Source organism: Kogia breviceps, chromosome 2 (assembly GCF_026419965.1).
Source record: "Kogia breviceps isolate mKogBre1 chromosome 2, mKogBre1 haplotype 1, whole genome shotgun sequence".
In the NCBI taxonomy this organism is placed as follows: domain Eukaryota; kingdom Metazoa; phylum Chordata; class Mammalia; order Artiodactyla; family Physeteridae; genus Kogia; species Kogia breviceps.
Window position 1 is genome coordinate 190,439,135 of NC_081311.1, and position 18,904 is coordinate 190,458,038.

Here is an 18,904-nt window from a genome sequence, read left to right on the forward strand (position 1 = left end):
ATGGTATAAAAACAAAGATTAATTCATTCTCCTTATTTTAAATGTGCCTTCCCAGTGTCCATAATTTACTGAATTGTGGATATTTATAGAGTGTAAAGACAACTCAAACTCTATAAAATTTCTGAAGTTAAAAATAATAAAAATTTTGATTTATTCTTTAAAGTAAATAAACAAACAAATTAAATAAAAACAAAGAAATAAAATTTCCCACAATAGCTCTGCTCAGATATTCTTTCCGTTGTATGGAATGAAACATGGCCATTGCCGAAGAGAATTTTAAGGTAATACACAAAACTATTAATATGAGGTGTTTTAATTTACAGTGGACCCATCTAAATACAAGCCCGGCTTCTAACCTGTCCACTATCAGCTGGATGACATTGGATATCACTTATTAAACCAGTCACCTGTGGAGAAACAAATTCTTTCCAGGCAGTGGATATCCCTGTGCACAGAGCTTTGTACATTTGTCTGACTATTGACTTAAGATATATTCCTACCCGCGGAATTACTAAGTAAAAGCATGTGTCTGTTTTGTCAGCTGTGGGTCGTCTGCTGTAACCAGCCACAGCCTCTACCGCAGAGCAGGAACTCACTGGAACATCACGATCTGTTCTGAGGGATTACGCATCTATTGTTGCTGATAAATGAAGAGCTGTTTTGAAAGACTGAGATTTGTTGTTGATGACGAGGCTTTACATTTTTTTTGGTTCGGTTTTGAGTAAATTAGATACTTCGTAAATGAGGTATTCAATCACATCTCAGCAACTGCACTCCTCAGGGCATTCACCTACGCTTTTCTTTTTTCTTTGGCCACACCGTGAGGCTTGTGGGATCTTAGTTCCTTGACCAGGGATCGAACCCGTGCGCCCTGCAGGGAAGTGCAGCGGCCCAACCACTGGACCCCCAGGGAAGTCCCTCGCCTACGCTTTTCTGAGTAGGAAAGAAAGGGCTGGATGACAACCTCCAGCTGTAGTCAGCTGAGTGGTTATTGTTAATGTATCATTTTTAGTTACAGATTTGCAAAACAGTCCAAATTTTAATTGCTTGCAATAATCATTTTTGACGCTGCCAAAATCTGGACATGCCTATAGGGAAGTGTGTTGTTAACATCCCAGGTCATGGGAGCCATGGTGGAGAAAAGATGGTGAGTTGCTGGTGTATAACCCTGGTGTCCTCCTAGGCCAGTGCTTATACATAATCCTTCTGATAGGTATCTTCATGAGTGAAGGGAGAATATAATACTGATACAACCATTGCCAGCTAGGAAGATAAAGTAATTGTACTATTTTTCAAACCAAATTTACTCTTTTTTGTTTTAATAAGAAAAGTATGTAGCTATACCTGGATATCCAAGGCTACCTGGCTCACCCTTTGGACCAGGTAGGCCAAACTGACTTGCAGGTTCCCCTTTGTATCCTGTAAGTGATAAAATGCACATAACATTATTTAAGAGAGTTTAATTTTGTTCATACAAGTGACTTATAAGTTATAATAACTTTCATGATACTTCCCTTTATAGTCTATCCTCAACGTTCCAGGTGAGGATTTTTGAAACAATGCTTTTTTTTTTCCTTACATAAGAACAAATAGAAACATAGATGCAAGCTGTGATTTACACACACGCACACGCACACACACACACACAATTATATAGTTCATAACGGTCATAAGAAACTATATACCTTAATAAGTTTAAATTTTTAAATTTTCTAAAATAATTTCAAATTGAGGTATCTATTTAAGAAATTACTTGGCATTGAGTATCCTTATATTGTATTTTAGAAACAGAAAGCAGAAACTGTCACTGTTTCAGGTGCTGCAATCACATTTCAAGCTCTCTTCAAGGAAGCCCAACTCAGTGTCCTTGTAAAAACACGAAGTCACAAAAGTCATCTTATTGATGACTTCACAAGAGATGGCACTTTGTAGGCCATTGTAGGCAGTTGTAGGCCATTGTAGGCAGTGACCCCTACAGTCCCACAGAGCTGTTCCACACTGCTGCGGCATCCTTCCAGACACAAGGACTTACATTACAGCTGGGAGCCAATTACAAATGGGGGACTCAAAATGGTATCGTAGGGAAGGGCAGGAAATTGATGGGATTACAAGAGAAGAAGAGAGCTAATGAGGCATGTTTTAAAGCACCTGCACACGAACACCCCTTTTTAAGGGGTCCCACCCACACCTACGGTAGGTTCTCTTCCACCTGACCCTACTCATAACTGTGGCTAATTGTTTGCAGGGTATGAATCTGGTCCATTCCAGGTCAGCCAGTCTTTCCTTTAGGAATTGTAATAAAGACTTTGAGGCCCTTGCCTATTGAGGCAGAAATCAAAAGCATTTTCACGATGCCCTAATACAGAGCATGATCAAGTGCAATCCAAACACATCCAGAAAGGATACTGAATAGAGAGTGATAAAGCCAGTTGGTAGGCAGGTAAGTAAAAAACAGACCATGGAGAAAAGTCTCAAGAGAAAAAACCATGGATTGCCCAAGGGCTAGGTTCCTTCAGACTATGGCCCTGCAGAACTATCTTATCTGTGGGCTCCACGAGACAGCTTTTACTCCAAGTACCTTCATTGCGTTTCGTTTCCTTGCAAACATGGCCAAATACAAGTAGGAAGGAAACAAGAAGAAATAGGTTTGTTCTTTGAGAGAGGCAAAGGGTCTATAATAAATGGATAGATGAGTAGAAGAGGACTGAGTTCTGAACACTGAAGCTATAAAATGTCAAAATAAAATATGAAAATTTCCCTACTTGTAACTATTTCTGAAGAGAAGATCTAAGTTATTCTTTCTGAATAAATACATGTTCACAGTTCATTTTTTTCTTACAGCAATTATCATGTTATTTATGGAGTGTCTCTCAAAGTGTAAAGCATGTTTCACTGGTAATAAGGGAGAAGATTTTTAGGTGGTTCACTAATTACTGTTTCTTATTTTAAAGTTATTTATTTTAATCTGTATTAAAATAAAATATAGCTGTACCACAAGCCTGTGAATTCACAGATAGTGAGGTTAAGGCTAATGTTAAAAAGATGAATCATTTTAAAGTAGATTTAAAGAAAAATATTAACCCAATGGTACACAAAAATAGTAAAAATATTAAAGCTTTTGTGTAAACGCTGCAATTTAAGATACCCTGGATTTGTTTGTTTTGTTTGTCTGGATAAAGGGTTAATGAAACCTCTCTTTCTCTGATGACATTTTTTTACCTTGGGTTAACTTCCTGTTCCTATTTCTCTGGAAACCTGATAAAGGTAGAATGCAAGTTGTGTTACAAGGCAATACTGTTTTTGGCACAAATTAAACTAAGGCCTGTGAGGCCAAATCCAGCCTGCAGCCTGTTGCAAAGAAAGTTTTACTGGAACACAGCTACACCCCTTTGTTTGCATATTGTCTATGGCTGCTTTCATGCCGTGTGTGCTTTCATGCACAGCTGTTATAGCAGAGACCACACAGCTGAAGATATTTATAATCTGGCCCTTTGAGAAAAACACATTTGCTGACCCTTGGCTTATGGTAAAAATAACTCAATTGTAAATTATGTGTGGCCCAGGAATTCTTAAGTGAACTATTAGCACTTGGTGGGAAGTCGTGGCTTTGGCCTTCTCTGTGTACCGTGACTCTTGTACACGGGGGACTCTGGGTCCCCAAAAGCTGTACCTATGGAGTCCTTAGAAGAGATACTGGCTCCTGTGGGACACGGGAACGTGGACCACCAATGCGGATCTGTCTCCTGGCACCTGAGCTGTCACTTATAGAGCTGCAGTCACTAGAAGGACAGCTGAGAGTACTCCCACCAAGGAGGAAATTGTGCTATGCCTGCAGGCATGCTGTTTTCTATATGGTACCCATGAATCTGAATGACAAATATAGATGATTTAGGTCTTGTTTGACTAGCTAGTTGAGTTTAAAAAGAAGTCTTTGAATGTTGCAATTTGTTTGATATACTTTACTTTTCATGCCAGAGTTTCTTGCTCACAATGCTACAAATACCCAGGATTATGAGCTTGATGGATGGCTGCTGTATCTCCAAACCATACCTTTAGGTCCTCTTGTACCATCCATTCCTGAAAGTCCAGGGGGCCCTGGAGAACCTGGCTCACCCTGATAGTTTAATGAAACAGAAATAAGATTGTAATTGAATTTCCAATACAAATGACACACGCTTGACATGATCCAGTTATAATTTTCTAGAACTAACTTGGTTTTTATAATTTGCAGTGGTAAAGAAAACTGGAAATGCATTGCAAGCATACTACTACATGCATCTAGATTTTAAAAGTTGACGAAACTCTTCCAGAATTAGTGATACCAACAGGGGGCATCCACATCTCAATACGTGATTGCAAAACAGTAATTGCGTCACATCACTTGAACTTTGAAGTTCTGAATGAACAAATTGATACGAAATAAAATGTTGTAACTTATACCCCAAACTTGAAAAATCTATTTTATTCCAAAAGATGGGTAGCAAAGTATATTATACATTTTCCAGAAGTTATGATGTAGGCTACTACGTTTGTACTTCCTGGGTTCTCAAGGGGTATTTTGCTCATGATTGTAAAGATTAAGTACATTTATAGCAAAATCTATGATGTTTGCAATTGGAGAGGAAGGCTTAGTAACCAGAATTTGGGTCATTTTTCAGATGACTCTTTGTTCTGGTAAACCAGCAGTCCTCAGGCAAGTCTCTATGGAGCTGTTTAAACAAGGCTGAGGGTAGAATGTGGAGTAAGTGACTTGATCATTTATGTCACTGGAACCAGGCATAAGCACTGGCCAGAATTACAGTTACATCATGACCTTCTAGAGGTTTCCATTCTTCCCTTGACCAACTCCTTACACTCTAAAACCCAGCGAAGGATGTGATGTACACTGGCAAAGTAAGATGACTTACGGGCATCCCGAGAGCAGAAAGGTTTTATTATTTCTTTCCTTCCAAAACAGCAGTTGCTTACCTGGTCACCTGGAAATCCTGGAAAGCCAATGAGCCCTCTCAGCCCAGGTGAGCCTGGAGGGCCTGGGGGTCCAGGAAGGCCTGGCTGCCCATTCCTCCCGGGCTCCCCTCTGTGAAATCCAGGTGGTCCACAGCTTCCCGGCTCTCCTTTCTTCCCTGGTATCCCAGGATGGCCTTTATCACCTGATGGGGTTGGAAGTGTTACAGACCTCTTGCAGGAAATCTCTTGAACTTTAAGGGATAGTTCAACTATCGTGCCAGGCGATAGTTAGGCTGTGGGTCTTGGTCCTCCTTATAGGAGATGTAGCCATCTCCCAGGAACTGGGAGTCCTAATTCCTGCCCTAAGTTGCACCACAACGGTTTCTGGCCTCCGTGACCTCACTGTAAAAGGAACTGCCCATGAAGAGACTCAAGGCTAGCCCGGGGGGAATAAGCAGCCTCACTTGCTTTATTTTAACATATGCTTATTTTACAGATGAGGAAGGACTTACCCAGAGAACTTAAAACATTTGTTCCCTAACAACTAGTTAATAAGGAGAGGGCCAACAAACGAACCCAGGTCGCATGCAAATTAAACCCAGGTCGCATGCAAATTAAACCCAGGTCGCATGCAAATTAAGCCTAAAGGGGGAAAAGAGAACACAAACGTGGTTGTCAACATCCTTGCTCTGGGGTGTTTCTGAGGACCAGCAGCACAGGCATCGAGGAGCTTGTTAGAAAGTCAGAGGCAGACCGGCCCCAGACCTGCTGATTTAGTATCTGCGTTTTCACAAGGGCCCCAAGGGATGCATACTGAAGGCTGAGGAGCACCCACTGAAATGATGCGGACAGTCTCTGTGCCACTCATTGCAAGATCAGCCAGCAAAACCAGGAATACTTTAAACCTGGGGCCAGTACTTCATGTATCTGTCTGGACTGATCCTAGTTTGGAATATCCAAATCTATAAACACATATGAACTACAGCTAAGATCTAGCATGGAAAGAAAAGTACCATGAGATTCTTTGGTGTATATTTTTATTTTTATCTAAAGAATGACCTTCCCTAATCTCCAAATTACAGTTTTCTTGGGAAAGTTGTCTAATCTGCATGCTTGTTTGAATGACCTGTAAAGAAGTCAACTTATTTGATATGGTTAAAAAAACATAAGCATTTACCTTCTTCTCCTGGGAATCCACCATCTCCAGGAGGTCCAGGTTCCCCGGTTTCCCCCTTTTTAGAAATAATATCCATTTCTCCTTCATATCCTGGGGGTCCTCTTGCTCCTTTAGATATTAATTATATAAGAGCAAAACAAAAGGAAGCACCACACACGTGAGTATTCTGTTACAGCTCCTCATGCCCAGTTTGCCAATCCCCATTTAACCTACTAAACTGTATTTATGTTCATAGACTGCACGGTATCAACATTGTTGATTGACTTCCTAAAGGAAGGGCCATGCCTTTTACATTCCTTTCTCAACTTGTCCAGCAAAGGGGACTGGTGTGCACTGAGAGCTCAGTGAATGTTTGCTAAATTCAACCAAACTCAGCTCAGGGTCTTCAGGAAAAAGAGACAGGCTTGAAAAGTTCCAGGTCTAAAAATACATCTCTTTGTGGTACATATATAAAATGGAATATTACTCAGCCATTAAAAAGAATGAAGGGCTTCCCTGGTGGCACAGTGGTTGAGAATCTGCTTGCCAATGCAGGGGACACGGGTTCGAGCCCTGGTCTGGGAGGGTCCCCCATGCCGTGGAGCAACTAGGCCCATGAGCCACAACTACTGAGCCTGTGTGTCCAGAGCCTGTGCTTCGCAACAAGTGAGGCCATGACAGTGAGAGGCCCGCGCACCGCGATGAAGAGTGGCCCCCGCTCGCCGCAACTAGAGAAGGCCCTCGCGCAGAAATGAAGACCCAACACAGCCAAAAATAATAAATTAATTTTTTAAAAAAGAATGAAATAACGCCATTTTGCAGCAATATGGATGGACCTAGAGATCATACGAAGCAAGGTAAGTCAGAAAGAGAAAGAAAAATACCTTATGATAATCACTTATATGTGGAATCTAAAATACAAGACAAATGAATGCATCTATGAAACAGAAACAGACTCACAAACATAGAGAACAGACTTGCAGTTGCCAAGGGGAAGGAGGGGTGATGGGAGGGAAGGACTGGGAGTTTGGGATTAGCAGATGCAAACTGATATATATAGAATGGATAAACAGCGGGGTCCTACCATATAGCACAGGGAACTATATTCAATATCCTGTGATAAACCATAATGGAAAAGAATATGAAAAAGAATGTGTGTATAACTGAGTCACTTTGCTGTACAGCAGAAATGAACACAACATTATAAATCAACTATACTTCAATAAAATTTTTAAAAAATACATCTCTTTATCCTGTAAATTTTGAATTGTCCATCTCATATTTTCCAGTTCCTTATCTTCCCCTTCCTAACCAGCCTCCAGTATTTTCCTTACATTAAAAGAACAGACACTTAACTTGGTTCTCCACATAGAGAATTCTAAGAGGTAGGAAGGGTATACAATATTTCTCCTGATTTTTGCAAACACTATCCAGTTGTAGATGTGGGCTGGAGTGGGCTCATCCAGCTTGATGAGAGCCACTTACTAACGAGTCAAGAATTTTGTAAATTAGTTGTTAAACCGTCGGTAGTTTTAAATCAGTCATGTTGAGCGTATTTACGGTGGGAGTATTTACACCCTGGCAATCAGCAAACTGTAGTGTAGTAATCAGGGCACTTTTTACAAACTTTATTCTAGAGAACCAGCTTACCAGAACATCACTGGCATTAACCCAATTTTAAATATTTTTAGTGGGATAATTATATAGAAGCACAATAGCACAGCAAACACCACTTATCTAAGCTAACAGAGAATGACTCTGATGCCTTGATTCTACATAAATAATTTACAGGCTAGTAAAACAAAAAATAATAGTAAAATCAATCAACTAAAGGTAATTTGAATTAAATATGAGGCTATTTTCCCAAAGGGCTTTAAAGACAAAAAACTTGTTTCCAGAAATTGTCAAGCACTCATTCTTAACACTGGAAATGAAATCTTACCTTCACTCACCACAGCCTCAAGGCTAAGAGATCAAAGTAAATATTTAACAGGGGTGGGCACAGAACATTGACACCAGTGGTCTTGAAACTTTTTTTAAAAATAGTAACGGAAACTTTTCTTTAAATGAAGCTTGGGCGAGATGCAATTCATGGCCCAGATGAAAGCGGACTCATCTAGTTCAGTGGTCAGCAGACTACAGCCCACGGGCCAAATCCCACCTGCTGCCAGTTTTCATAATGATCCATGAGCTGTGAATGACTTTCACACTTTCAAATCATTGGGGGAGGGGACTCAAAATAAGAATAATACTTTATGACATGTGAAATTAAGTGAAGTTCAAGTTTCAGTGTCCATAAATAAAATTTTACCAGAACACAGCTATGTTTGTTTGTTTACGTGTTGTCTCAGGCTGCTTTTGTGCTACAAATGCTGAGTTGTGTAATTTCGACAGAGACCATATGGCCTTAACAAAAAAACTGTTTTTTTCATTTAAAAAAATTGAAGGAGGGTTTGGGGACCAGGAGTCCTGCCTGCACCCCCTTCCCAAAATGTGAGAAGGTTTTCTGAAACCCAAAAGCTATAAATCAAAGCCCTTGTTAATTTTTTTCTATTAATAGAGCAAGTCATTTGCCATAGTTATATGGAATAAGATTGGGAGGAAAGGAAAATACATTTTGTTTAAAAGCCTAAAACAAACACCACAGATTCAAAAGGCAGCAGAATCCAAGCTGCAGGATAGTTCCATTTTATTTTTTCAGGGATCATACTTATAGGTTCTGGTCAAACACTAAAAACAATCTATGCTGCATCGCTGTGCTATTAGCCGCGTTTACCTTTGTCACCTTTCACTCCTCGGTCTCCCAGGGGGCCGGGCCAACCCTTTTCTCCGCGTTCTCCCTTTCTGCCAGGGTGTCCGTCTGGGCCAGGCTTTCCTCTCTCTCCCGGAAAACCCAGGAAGCCGGGCAGCCCCTGGCGTCCTGAGGAGTAACATGAAATTTTAGGGAAAAGTATTATAGGCTAGTATGGTTCCTAGATCTGCGTTCCTTGCCGTCCACGTGGAGACGCGAACTCCCCCTAACTCTGAGCTTGTGCTGAAGGGAACAGTCACTACCAGCCTCTCACCTGTAAGAGACGTTCTGTCCCATCCAAGCCTCAGTTTTCTCCCCCACAGATCTGAACTGCAGGCCTTTATGCTTCTGAGTCCAGATCCCACAAAGCTTTAAGAGACCTGGGCTTCCCTGGTGGCGCAGTGGTTAAGAGTCCGCCTGCCAATGCAGGGGACACGGGTTCGAGCACCGGTCCGGGAGGATCCCACATGCTGCGGAGCGGCTAGGCCCGTGCACCACAACTACTGAGCCTGCGCTCTGGAGCCCGTGAGCCACAACTACTGCGCCCATATGCCACAGCTGAGCCTGCACTCTGGAGCCTGTGCTCCGCAGTAGGAAGCCACCGCAATGAGAAGCCTGCCCACCACAATGAAGAGCAGCCCCCGCTCTCCACAACTAGGGAGGGCCCATGTGCAGCAACGGGGACCCAATGCAGCCAAAAGTAAATAAATAAAATACATAAATTTTAAAAAGAAAGAAGCAGAAGTTCAAAGATGTTGGTCTGGGCCTTGGCACACAGGTAGTGCCTAAACAAGAAAAAAAAAGAACTGGGTGTTGCAGGGGGGGGAGTATGGAGGGGGGGGAGTATGGAGGGGGGGAGGGGGGAGTGTGGAGGGGGGGAGGGAGGGAGTGTGGAGGGGGGGGAGGGAGGGAGTGTGGAGGAGGGGGAGGGAGGGAGTGTGGAGGGGGGGGAGGGAGGGAGTGTGTGGAGGGGGGGAGGGAGGGAGTGTGTGGAGGGGGGGGAGGGAGGGAGTGTGTGGAGGGGGGGAGGGAGGGAGTGTGTGGAGGGGGGGGAGGGAGGGAGTGTGTGGAGGGGGGGGAGGGAGTGTGTGGAGGGGGGGAGGGAGGGAGTGTGTGGAGGGGGGGGAGGGAGGGAGTGTAGAGAGAGGGGGGAGGGAGGGAGTGTGGAGGGAGGGGCCCATCCAAAGTGGAAGCACATCAGCCCTGACCTCGCTCCATCAGTACCACCCAGTCCTTCGGGCATTAGTGTGTGGGGGTTCTGTGGACCTAACCCCTCCCCTCAACACTCCCGTTTACCTAACCCAGAACACTCTGCCCCTGGAAATTACAATACAGAAGACAAGAAGAAGGGAGAAGTCACACAGGAAAGGAGCAAGTCAGGCTAATATACCAGCAAACTCTACAGTATGGTCTCATGTAATTGTCTTCACTCGGCAGTGGATTTCAGGTTTATAAAATGGTGGGCGGGGGGGGGGATAATGGAAAAGCAATACCCACCCTTTGGGCCTGGAAGACCGGGTAGCGCATCATCCCCAGTGGGGCCTGGGACTCCCGGGGGCCCTGGGGGGCCATCTGCCCCCGGCCGTCCTGGGACTCCGGGGAGGCCCTTCATTCCAGCGGGTCCGGGAGGCCCCACGTCCCCTTGTTGTCCTTTCCAACCTGGGGCACCTGTGACAAAGCGCGGTGACAACAATGTAGGAAGGCTGAGAACCGGCCTCACACGCCGGCAGGAAAAAAATCCGTGGTCGCTTAAATTGTGTATCTGTGGCCAAGTAAACAATATTTATCAGCTAAAATCACAGTAGCGACTCTGCATCAGTCTAAATATATATTTTTCTGGCTGCTATAAAAGAAAGGCAGATTACTTGAATAAATATTTCCCAGTTGAGATGCATTATAAAGTCTTTTAAAATGGAAAATGGATAAGGGTAAAGAATTTATATTTCCTCTTGGGTGGGGAGAGGGTGGGAACTAATAGGAGAAAACATTCCAGGTGCTTCTTAAAGCTACAGCCAAGTGAATTTTGGTCAAGCTGTTCACTGTGTAATGAGAGAATTATAGGAATCAGCAACGTCATCTAGGATCATTGGTGATTAAAAACAAAGCTGTAGTGGCAGGGTTTGCTCCAATCTCGTTTTGATCCTTTGAGAGGGTGTATTCTTGGATTTGGATAAACACAGTAGAATTTAAACAACAGGTGACAATCTGGATGGTGAAATAAAGATCATGTTGGAAATAGCCCCCCAGCACCTTGGGTTGAGAGACACTTTCTCATGGGTCTCTTTGATGTCTTGCTGGGTATTCCAAGAACAGAGGGTCCTGAGCCATCCTCACTCGGGCTACTTCTCAAGGCTGTGTTGGCAGCGAGCAGCCTGACAGATATAGTGCCTCCCCCAGTAAGAAAAGCGAGCTGTTTTGCAGGTTAATGTACAGCTGTTGTATCTCGGGCTCAGAAACTGCAACCCACCACGTGTGCGACATCCACTAGCCCCTCTTATGTCACCCCCGAGACACTTGGGTGACACAGGAAATGACACAAACCAACATGAAACTCATGCTACTTGCGGTGCCGTAAATAATCAAATCCTTTGTTTCTGACCCAAGAATCTTCCTTCTGCCACAGCATCCGTAAAAGAGCAACAGGTGAGCTTATTCCTCTGTAAGTAGGGTAAACCCCACACCTGTCACAGTTCTTGACACCTCCCGACACTTACCTGGACTTCCTGGAGCTCCAGGGAGCCCTGGTGGCCCTGGTCTCCCTGGAGCGCCTCTTTCACAGGAATGGCCCGGTGGGCCTGGGATCCCCGGAAACCCAGCGCTTCCCTCTCTCCCTCTGGGACCTTTGAGACCCGGGAATCCGGGCATGCCAGCTGGCCCTGAAATGATACAGTTCATCTGTGACACTGAGGGCATAACACTGCATAGACGTCCTACAGTGGTATTCATGTGTATCAATACTGGAGGTAAACATTTTGATCCCGGCTCTGGGCTCCAATGAGTTAAGCCTCTGAATGGATTTTCTTATCATAGATCTAGTGAGCTCCAAGTGCACTGTAAAAGCATGCATTGCTAAGAGAATTACTTGATAAGGTTATGCAGACAATCTAGAAGTTGCTTATGCAAATTAAAAATCCACGCAGTTCTTCCTGATTTTCATTAACCTCTAACGTTGCGGCAGGCTTTACACCACAGTGCTTGCACGTCCAGTCTGTACTGTCTGAATTTGCATTTTGTAAACGATCTCATCACTCCAACTCTCAAAATCTGTATTTAGTGGAAAGATAGCATCATGATCTTCAGGGGGAAAAAAGTCTTCCATAATTCTACACCTTAACCTAAAAATCTATTTTATTGTTTAATGTTTCCATTGTATTTTGGTTCATATGTTTGCATTTTTAAAATAGCAATCCCAGTGCACTTTCAATTGTTGGGTTATTTCATATTGCATGTTAATATGCAAATGTTTTCCTTTTTATTGTAATCTTTGCAAATATAATTTTAATTGTTAATAGCTGAATTGTATTCCTTTGAGTGTGGTGTGTGAGTGTGTGTATGTATGTATTACTTAACTCTCTTTACTGTTTTCAATTGTTCCTCTACTGTGAATAATACTACAATAGAATTTTTGTACTAACCGTCTCCTGTTGAATTCTTCCCTTAAATACATTTCACAAGTGAGAGAGTGGGATTACTGGGACAAAATTGTTTTCATTGACTCACATAATGTATTATCTTGTTACGTTCCAATTAAATGGGTTTTTGTATACGAATGCTTCTGACTTACAAACTATTGGATAAGCTCTCTGAGGACAAAGAATGTGGCTTATTTCCCCACCTTCCATTTTCCCTGTACTATTGTACTATCATGGGTACCTAATAAACACTGGCCCATCCATCATTAGAAAAGAACCAGAACACTGTTTGTCGAAGTCTGATCTAGGGTTCACTTTTGGTCACCATCCCCCAGGGGTTAAAGTTCAGACTGGACTGCTGGGCTCCACCCAGTTCGGATGTAATGAATCACAACTTCCGAGACTGGGGCCCAGAAGATGATGATGTTAATGACCCCCACCCCTGTTTTTTGGGGGGGGCCATGGTATTTTTAAGTACATTAAAATCTGAAAACCTCTGCTGGGGATCCATGAAGAATCCATAGAAAAGAATCCTTTTCTTTTTTTTCAGAAAAGAATGTGAATCAGTGCCAGGGCCATCTCCCCAACTGAAGTTTCACTGCCCTGCCTGCTACCCCTGCCGGAATGAAAGTCCCTCTATCCTGTCACGTGTCCAAAGAACACAGAGTCGGCCAGAACTCAGCTCGTGCCTAGCCCTCCCCCAGAGCTTTCCTTTGAAGGCCAGCCCACCCTGCTTTGCCCCGCAGAGCTGCTCTTCTCTGACAGCCTGTCCTGCCCTCCTTCAGCCTGGCAATGGCACCCAGTCCCCGCCCCTCAGAGCTAACATACTGTCCTGGAGTCCAAAGCAGGCAGATGTCTGGCAGCTGCTGAATCAAACTGAACAGACTGAGCCACAGTGAGCTGGGTTTGCAAACAACCGATAAAATGCAAAGGCAACACTGCAGATGCAGGTTATCAGAAATGGAACCACTGCCCAGGTATGAAGGAAGATGCTTGACTGAAAATTTTACATGCTAGATTTTTAAGGCAAGGTAGTCTAGACACTCTTCGGGGACCTGTTCTAGAACCGAGCTGGCTTTATGGACCACAGGAAGAGCACAGCCCTCATACCTGCAGCCCCCGGTCGTCCAAGATCACCTCTGAGTCCTTTGGGCCCTGGTACTCCTAAAAGACCCCTCTTTCCTGGGGGTCCTGGGTAGCCAATAGCAGAGTCTCCTGGAGGTCCTTTCTGACCATTCATTCCAGGTGAACCTGGAGAGCCTGGGGGTCCGACAGGGGAGGACCCCTTTTCACCTCCCAAACCTGGATCTCCCATATCACCATGAAAACCTATTGAACAAAAAAAATTGTTTAAATTGTTACATGTACAGATATAGAACCAACACACATATAAGACTACTACTTTGATAAAAACGCATTGTTTTAAAATACAGGGATACCTACTGAAATTAAGAGTAACTTGAGGCAATACTGTTTTTTTGCCACCTTTTGTCAGAAGATGAATTGTAACTCCGTGTTTCCTATAAGCCAATGACGTTTTCCTAATTGCTTTCATTCACCGGCAAACAGTCTGTCTAGACTGAGCAGTTCCTACAACATAATATAATATAATAGCCTATAACTCATGTTCCAGGTTTAAGGAGCCCTGGGACATCACAAAAGTATCATAACCTAGAAGTTATCGAAACATAGCTAAGAGCTTACTGTATCAAGAAAAACCATTCCCCCACCATCTAGGGATCTCTGGGCCATTTGCTGACTAAGATCAGGAGACATTCCTAAATGAAAAGCACTTATTTACCAGGTGGACCAGGTATTTCTGAGATTCCTGGTTTGCCACGTTGACCCTTTTCCCCATCCAAACACCTCAACCCAGGGGCTCCCCGACGACCTGGAAATCCCTTTGGACCTAAACAAAAACAACAAAACACAGACACAATAAAACAAATCAAATGAGGACAAAATAAGATGATTTTAAAAATAAAATCTATGTTAAGTCTTTCTTAGGGTATTTCTACTTTATGGAAGTATAGGCGGTGCCTAGCCTGGCTTTTGTAAGTCTTATGCTCCAAATAAGCTTTTCATAGAGATTGTGTTAAGGTACTTTCTCAGAAGCCATACTGTAAAGAATTCTTTCTGAAAGCCTTTGGGACGTACACCGTCATTCAGATGAATCTTTTGATACCTTCCCATGCTGAGTCTCAAACACAAATATGTGAGGGATAGCCTTCCTTGTAAGAGGACAGAGGTGGTGGCCAGTGTGTGGCTTGATGAGAAAGCACCAGAATAAAGACCAAATCTATTTCCCTACATCTTACTGCATTTGCCCTTAAATGAAGTACAGGCAAAAAGCACCTGCAGAAGGAATTGAGATTTTTTTTAAAACCTTCTGGGTTTTCCTACAAGGAGTTATCTAAGCTAAACTAACTTATAAATCATGAACTTCAAAGGAGATGCAACTGCTAGCTGAAACTTTGAGTGTTCACTTCGCTTGAGGCCGAAGCTGCTGAAAGTGATCATACGTGTTTTTTATCCATCCATGACAAGGTACCAGCAAATGTGGAGATGAAAGTACAATCAGTCAACCAACCATTCTTCACTCCACTGATATAGAATTATATTTCCACACCCTTGCCACTGCCTTGTGGTGGGTGGCCCGTATTTCCCACACTTTGATCCGGGCCTTGGCCATGTGACTTGCTTTGGCCAATAGGATAGTAACACCATGAAGTAATGAGAGGTGTGAACAGTGCCAGTGAAGCTGGGCCCCACCCTCTGGCATTTCTGCAACCACAGGAGCAGAGCACACCCTGGCCTCACAATGAGATGCCTGTTGCAGATGTGACCTGACCCAGGACCAGGCAAGAAGCCGATAGAGACCATCTTAGATCAGCTGAACCCCAGCCAACGACAGACCCATAGAGAGAAAATAAATATTACTTGTTAAAGCCCACTGCAATTTGGAGGTTGTTACACAACACTACTGTGAAAGCTAGTGGTTACAGAGGGCAATACAGAGTCATTCATCATTCAACGCTCAAACATGTTTTGTATTGAGAGTTACGCAGAACAAGAAAGGGGTGACTTTTAGTGGCCATGCTAGTACTTAACAGGTCAATTTAAGTGAACGCTAAATAAATAAAAAAGAATTAGACAAAATCCCTTGTATAGATCTAGGGTTTAATTCAGCTATAAACATGTGATTGAGTCAAGTGCAGTGGTTGTATGAAAGTGTAATCAGGGGTGTAGATGCATGGGCATTTTTCAGAATGTTTCTGGTCAGATATTTGGGTCTCTTGGAAAGCAGAATAGAGTAAAACTTATAATCAGTAAGCAAATGACCAATTTGGGGCACAAGTAAAGAAAGAAGATATAGTTTTAAAATGCTCAAAAGGCAATCATCTTTGCTGATATGTGATCAAACCAAGGTAAATTTTGTTGCACAGAAATATTATTCAGAGTGTGTTTGGTGGACTGAGGACCCAAGGGGAATGGCTACAAATGCTGTTTCCCCAGAGTCCCTCAAAACTTTATAATCAGGGTAGAAATATCTTAAATAGTTCCCTGAGGATTGGCTATTGGTTTATCTGTCTTGCCAGTTCTTTTGGTTGGGAATGTGTATGACAGTAACTTCTCCTTGATCATACCTGGAGGTCCATCAAAACCTGGTGGGCCTGGCCTCCCAGGGTAGGTTATGTTACAAGGAATTGTATCACCTGGAATGGAAAAAAAAAAAGTGGCATTCACATAATTGATAGTCCAATGCAATGTGAATCTCAATGACAACTCGATCAAGATACTTCTTCATACAGTATATGTGGAATTCAAAGGAAAAGAAGACTCTCGAGTCTCATTAGGTCACTTGAACTACGTTTATGTTGAATTTCTAGAAGATCTGTCCTGAAATCTGAACTTCAACTGTCAGACAGTAATAGACATAAGGAGAATAAGAAAAATATTGATTCCAAGAAATCAGTTTAATAACCTACAAAAAATAATGGATGTATAGACCCATGGATGTCTAATACAATGGAATCGGAAGCTTTGAGAAATCATGAAATAGCAGCAAGCATCCAACACTGAGTTCCCAAGATTTGACTCCTGGCTTGGATGTAGGGGAATTGTGCAAATGAAGAGACTGGGACAGATACTAATAACAGCTTCCGTTTACTGAAGGCCTGCCATGGGTCAGGTGCTTCAAATATACTGTCTCTGGGGGCTTCCCTGGTGGCTCAGTGGTTGGGAATCCGTCTGCCAATGCAGGGGATGCGGGCCTGAGCCCTGGTTGGGCAAGAAGATCCCACATGCCGTGGAGTAACTAAGCCCATGTGCCACAACTATTGAGCCTGTGCTCTGGAGCCCACGAGCCACAACTACTGAGCCCATGTGCCACAACTACAGAAGCCCACGCGCCTAAAGCCCATGCTCCGCAACAAGAGAAGCTACCGCAATGAGAAGTCCGCGCACCGCAACAAAGAGTAGGCCTCGCTCACTGCAACTAGAGAAAGCCCACATGCAGCAATGAAGACAAAACACAGCCAAAAATAAAATAAATAAATTTATTTTAAAAATATATATATACTGGCTCTTGTTTTTCTAATGACTTTGCAATCTGGTTTTGTCATCCTTCATTTCAATTGGTAAAGAAAATGAAATTTCAAAGTTGTGCTCTGAGTTTTCCTCTCCTTTAAAATGGAATGTTTCCCTTTTATAACAGAAATTACATCTCATAATGTATTACACCATAAGCTCTTAAATAAAAAATGTACCATATGAATAAAAATAATGTTATATTTTGATGGTTCCAGACCATGATCTTAAACCATATCAAATTCCAAGGTATTTGTCTTTCTCTGTTGTCAAAGCAAGAACCAAACATATTATTATATTATAAAATTTCACAACTATGTACCTCAAGTCATATGCACATACTACAAAAGAGAAAATCTTAAATCAATCTTTTTCCCGCCTTTTTAAAAGTTTTCAGCTATAAAACTACAAGTCACTTTATTGTTTGAAATCCAAATAACTGTCAAATATATTTAAAATCCCTCCTTTTTTTCTCCCTAGAATGCCTACAAATGGGTTTTCATGGACAATGCTGTATTTTTAAAATGAAATATTAGTATTTTTATTCAAATAAAATGCATAATCTCAAAAGAGTAAAAAAAGAGAGATTTTGAATATATACATGTATGTAATATTAAGAGTCAGATTGTCCACATTGATACTGAGAAATTAATGAAAGGCAATTTGCCAAACCAATAAAACAGCAAAGACATCTTAGCATTTTAAAGATTTGTTTTATATGTCATGAAGAGATTAGTGGTAGGACTGGAATAAAACACAGACCTACTAGAGCATGGACTTGAGGATACGGGGAGGGGGAAGGGTAAGCTGTGATGATGTGAGAGAGTGGCAGGGACATATATACACTACCACATGTAAAACAGGTAGCTAGTGGGAAGCAGCCGCATAGCACAGGGAGTTCAGCTCTGTGCTTTGTGACCACCTAGAGGGGTGGGAGGGAGGGAGATGCAAGAGGGAAGAGATATGGGAACATATGTATATGTATAACTGATTCACTTTGTTGTAAAGCAGAAACTAACACACCATTGTAAAGCAATTATACTCCAATAAAGATGTTAAAAATTAAAAAAAAATAAAGATTTGTTTTAAGTATTGATTGTGTTGTAATGCTTTTATTCATTTGACAACATTCAAGGTTTGAACAGTGAATTGTGGGAATTTTATTTTAGAGGTTCTACCATAACTGTAATAACTTTGCCCAGAAGAGAGGCTTACTTTAGTTTCCATGATTTCACTTGACATTCTGCCACAAAAACATTCAAAATTACCTTTCTGACCCTTCCAGCCATCAGGGCCCCTCTTGCCTGGGCAGCCTGGAGCTCCTGGTTGCCCTCTCTCTCCTGGTGGACCAGGAAATCCCAGTCCCGGAGGCCCCCTGGGTCCTGCTTTGCCCGGGAGGCCTGGTGGTCCGGGAGGCCCTTTATCACCTGGGGCTGCATCTTCATGATCTCCCTGAGAACGTTTGCATCAAGAGTCAATTACCAACCTTTGAAAGGCCATGAACTCAAAGCAATCATTGTCACTGTAGGCTACAAAAATGCATGCAGAAAGCCACGTAATTCTAGAAGTTAACTGATAGCAAATGTAACGTTAAATGATTAACTAAGATTCTTCTTAATGTTTTACAGACATATATATGCTCTTGATGCGTGTTTTATGACTCAAAAACAGAAAATTATACGTTATATCTTAAATACAGAATAAGACATTTTCTTTAGAACCACTCTGTGACAGTAAATACAATAAAATATAGAAATGCATAAACTAAGGGAAGTAGTGGGCTTACAA

General features: G+C 42.4%; 1 protein-coding gene across 2 annotated transcripts in view; it reads right to left on the bottom strand.

Annotated features, from left to right (window-relative positions):
• Window positions 1-18,904, bottom strand: part of COL4A4 (collagen type IV alpha 4 chain) — a 141,748-nt gene that overhangs the window by 33,254 nt on the left and 89,590 nt on the right. For both annotated transcript variants that reach the window (XR_010839234.1, XM_067027016.1), the window contains exons 26-36: window positions 18,385-18,568; window positions 16,174-16,242; window positions 14,328-14,435; window positions 13,637-13,855; window positions 11,609-11,770; window positions 10,392-10,562; window positions 8,880-9,023; window positions 6,125-6,232; window positions 4,969-5,150; window positions 4,051-4,114; window positions 1,345-1,419 (exon numbers count right to left, since the gene is read on the bottom strand). Coding sequence is in view for 1 of the 2 variants with exons in the window: in XM_067027016.1 (XP_066883117.1) it covers window positions 1,345-1,419; window positions 4,051-4,114; window positions 4,969-5,150; window positions 6,125-6,232; window positions 8,880-9,023; window positions 10,392-10,562; window positions 11,609-11,770; window positions 13,637-13,855; window positions 14,328-14,435; window positions 16,174-16,242; window positions 18,385-18,568 (1,486 nt within the window). In the remaining variant the exon portion in view is untranslated. The remainder of the gene's footprint in view (window positions 1-1,344; window positions 1,420-4,050; window positions 4,115-4,968; window positions 5,151-6,124; window positions 6,233-8,879; window positions 9,024-10,391; window positions 10,563-11,608; window positions 11,771-13,636; window positions 13,856-14,327; window positions 14,436-16,173; window positions 16,243-18,384; window positions 18,569-18,904) is intronic.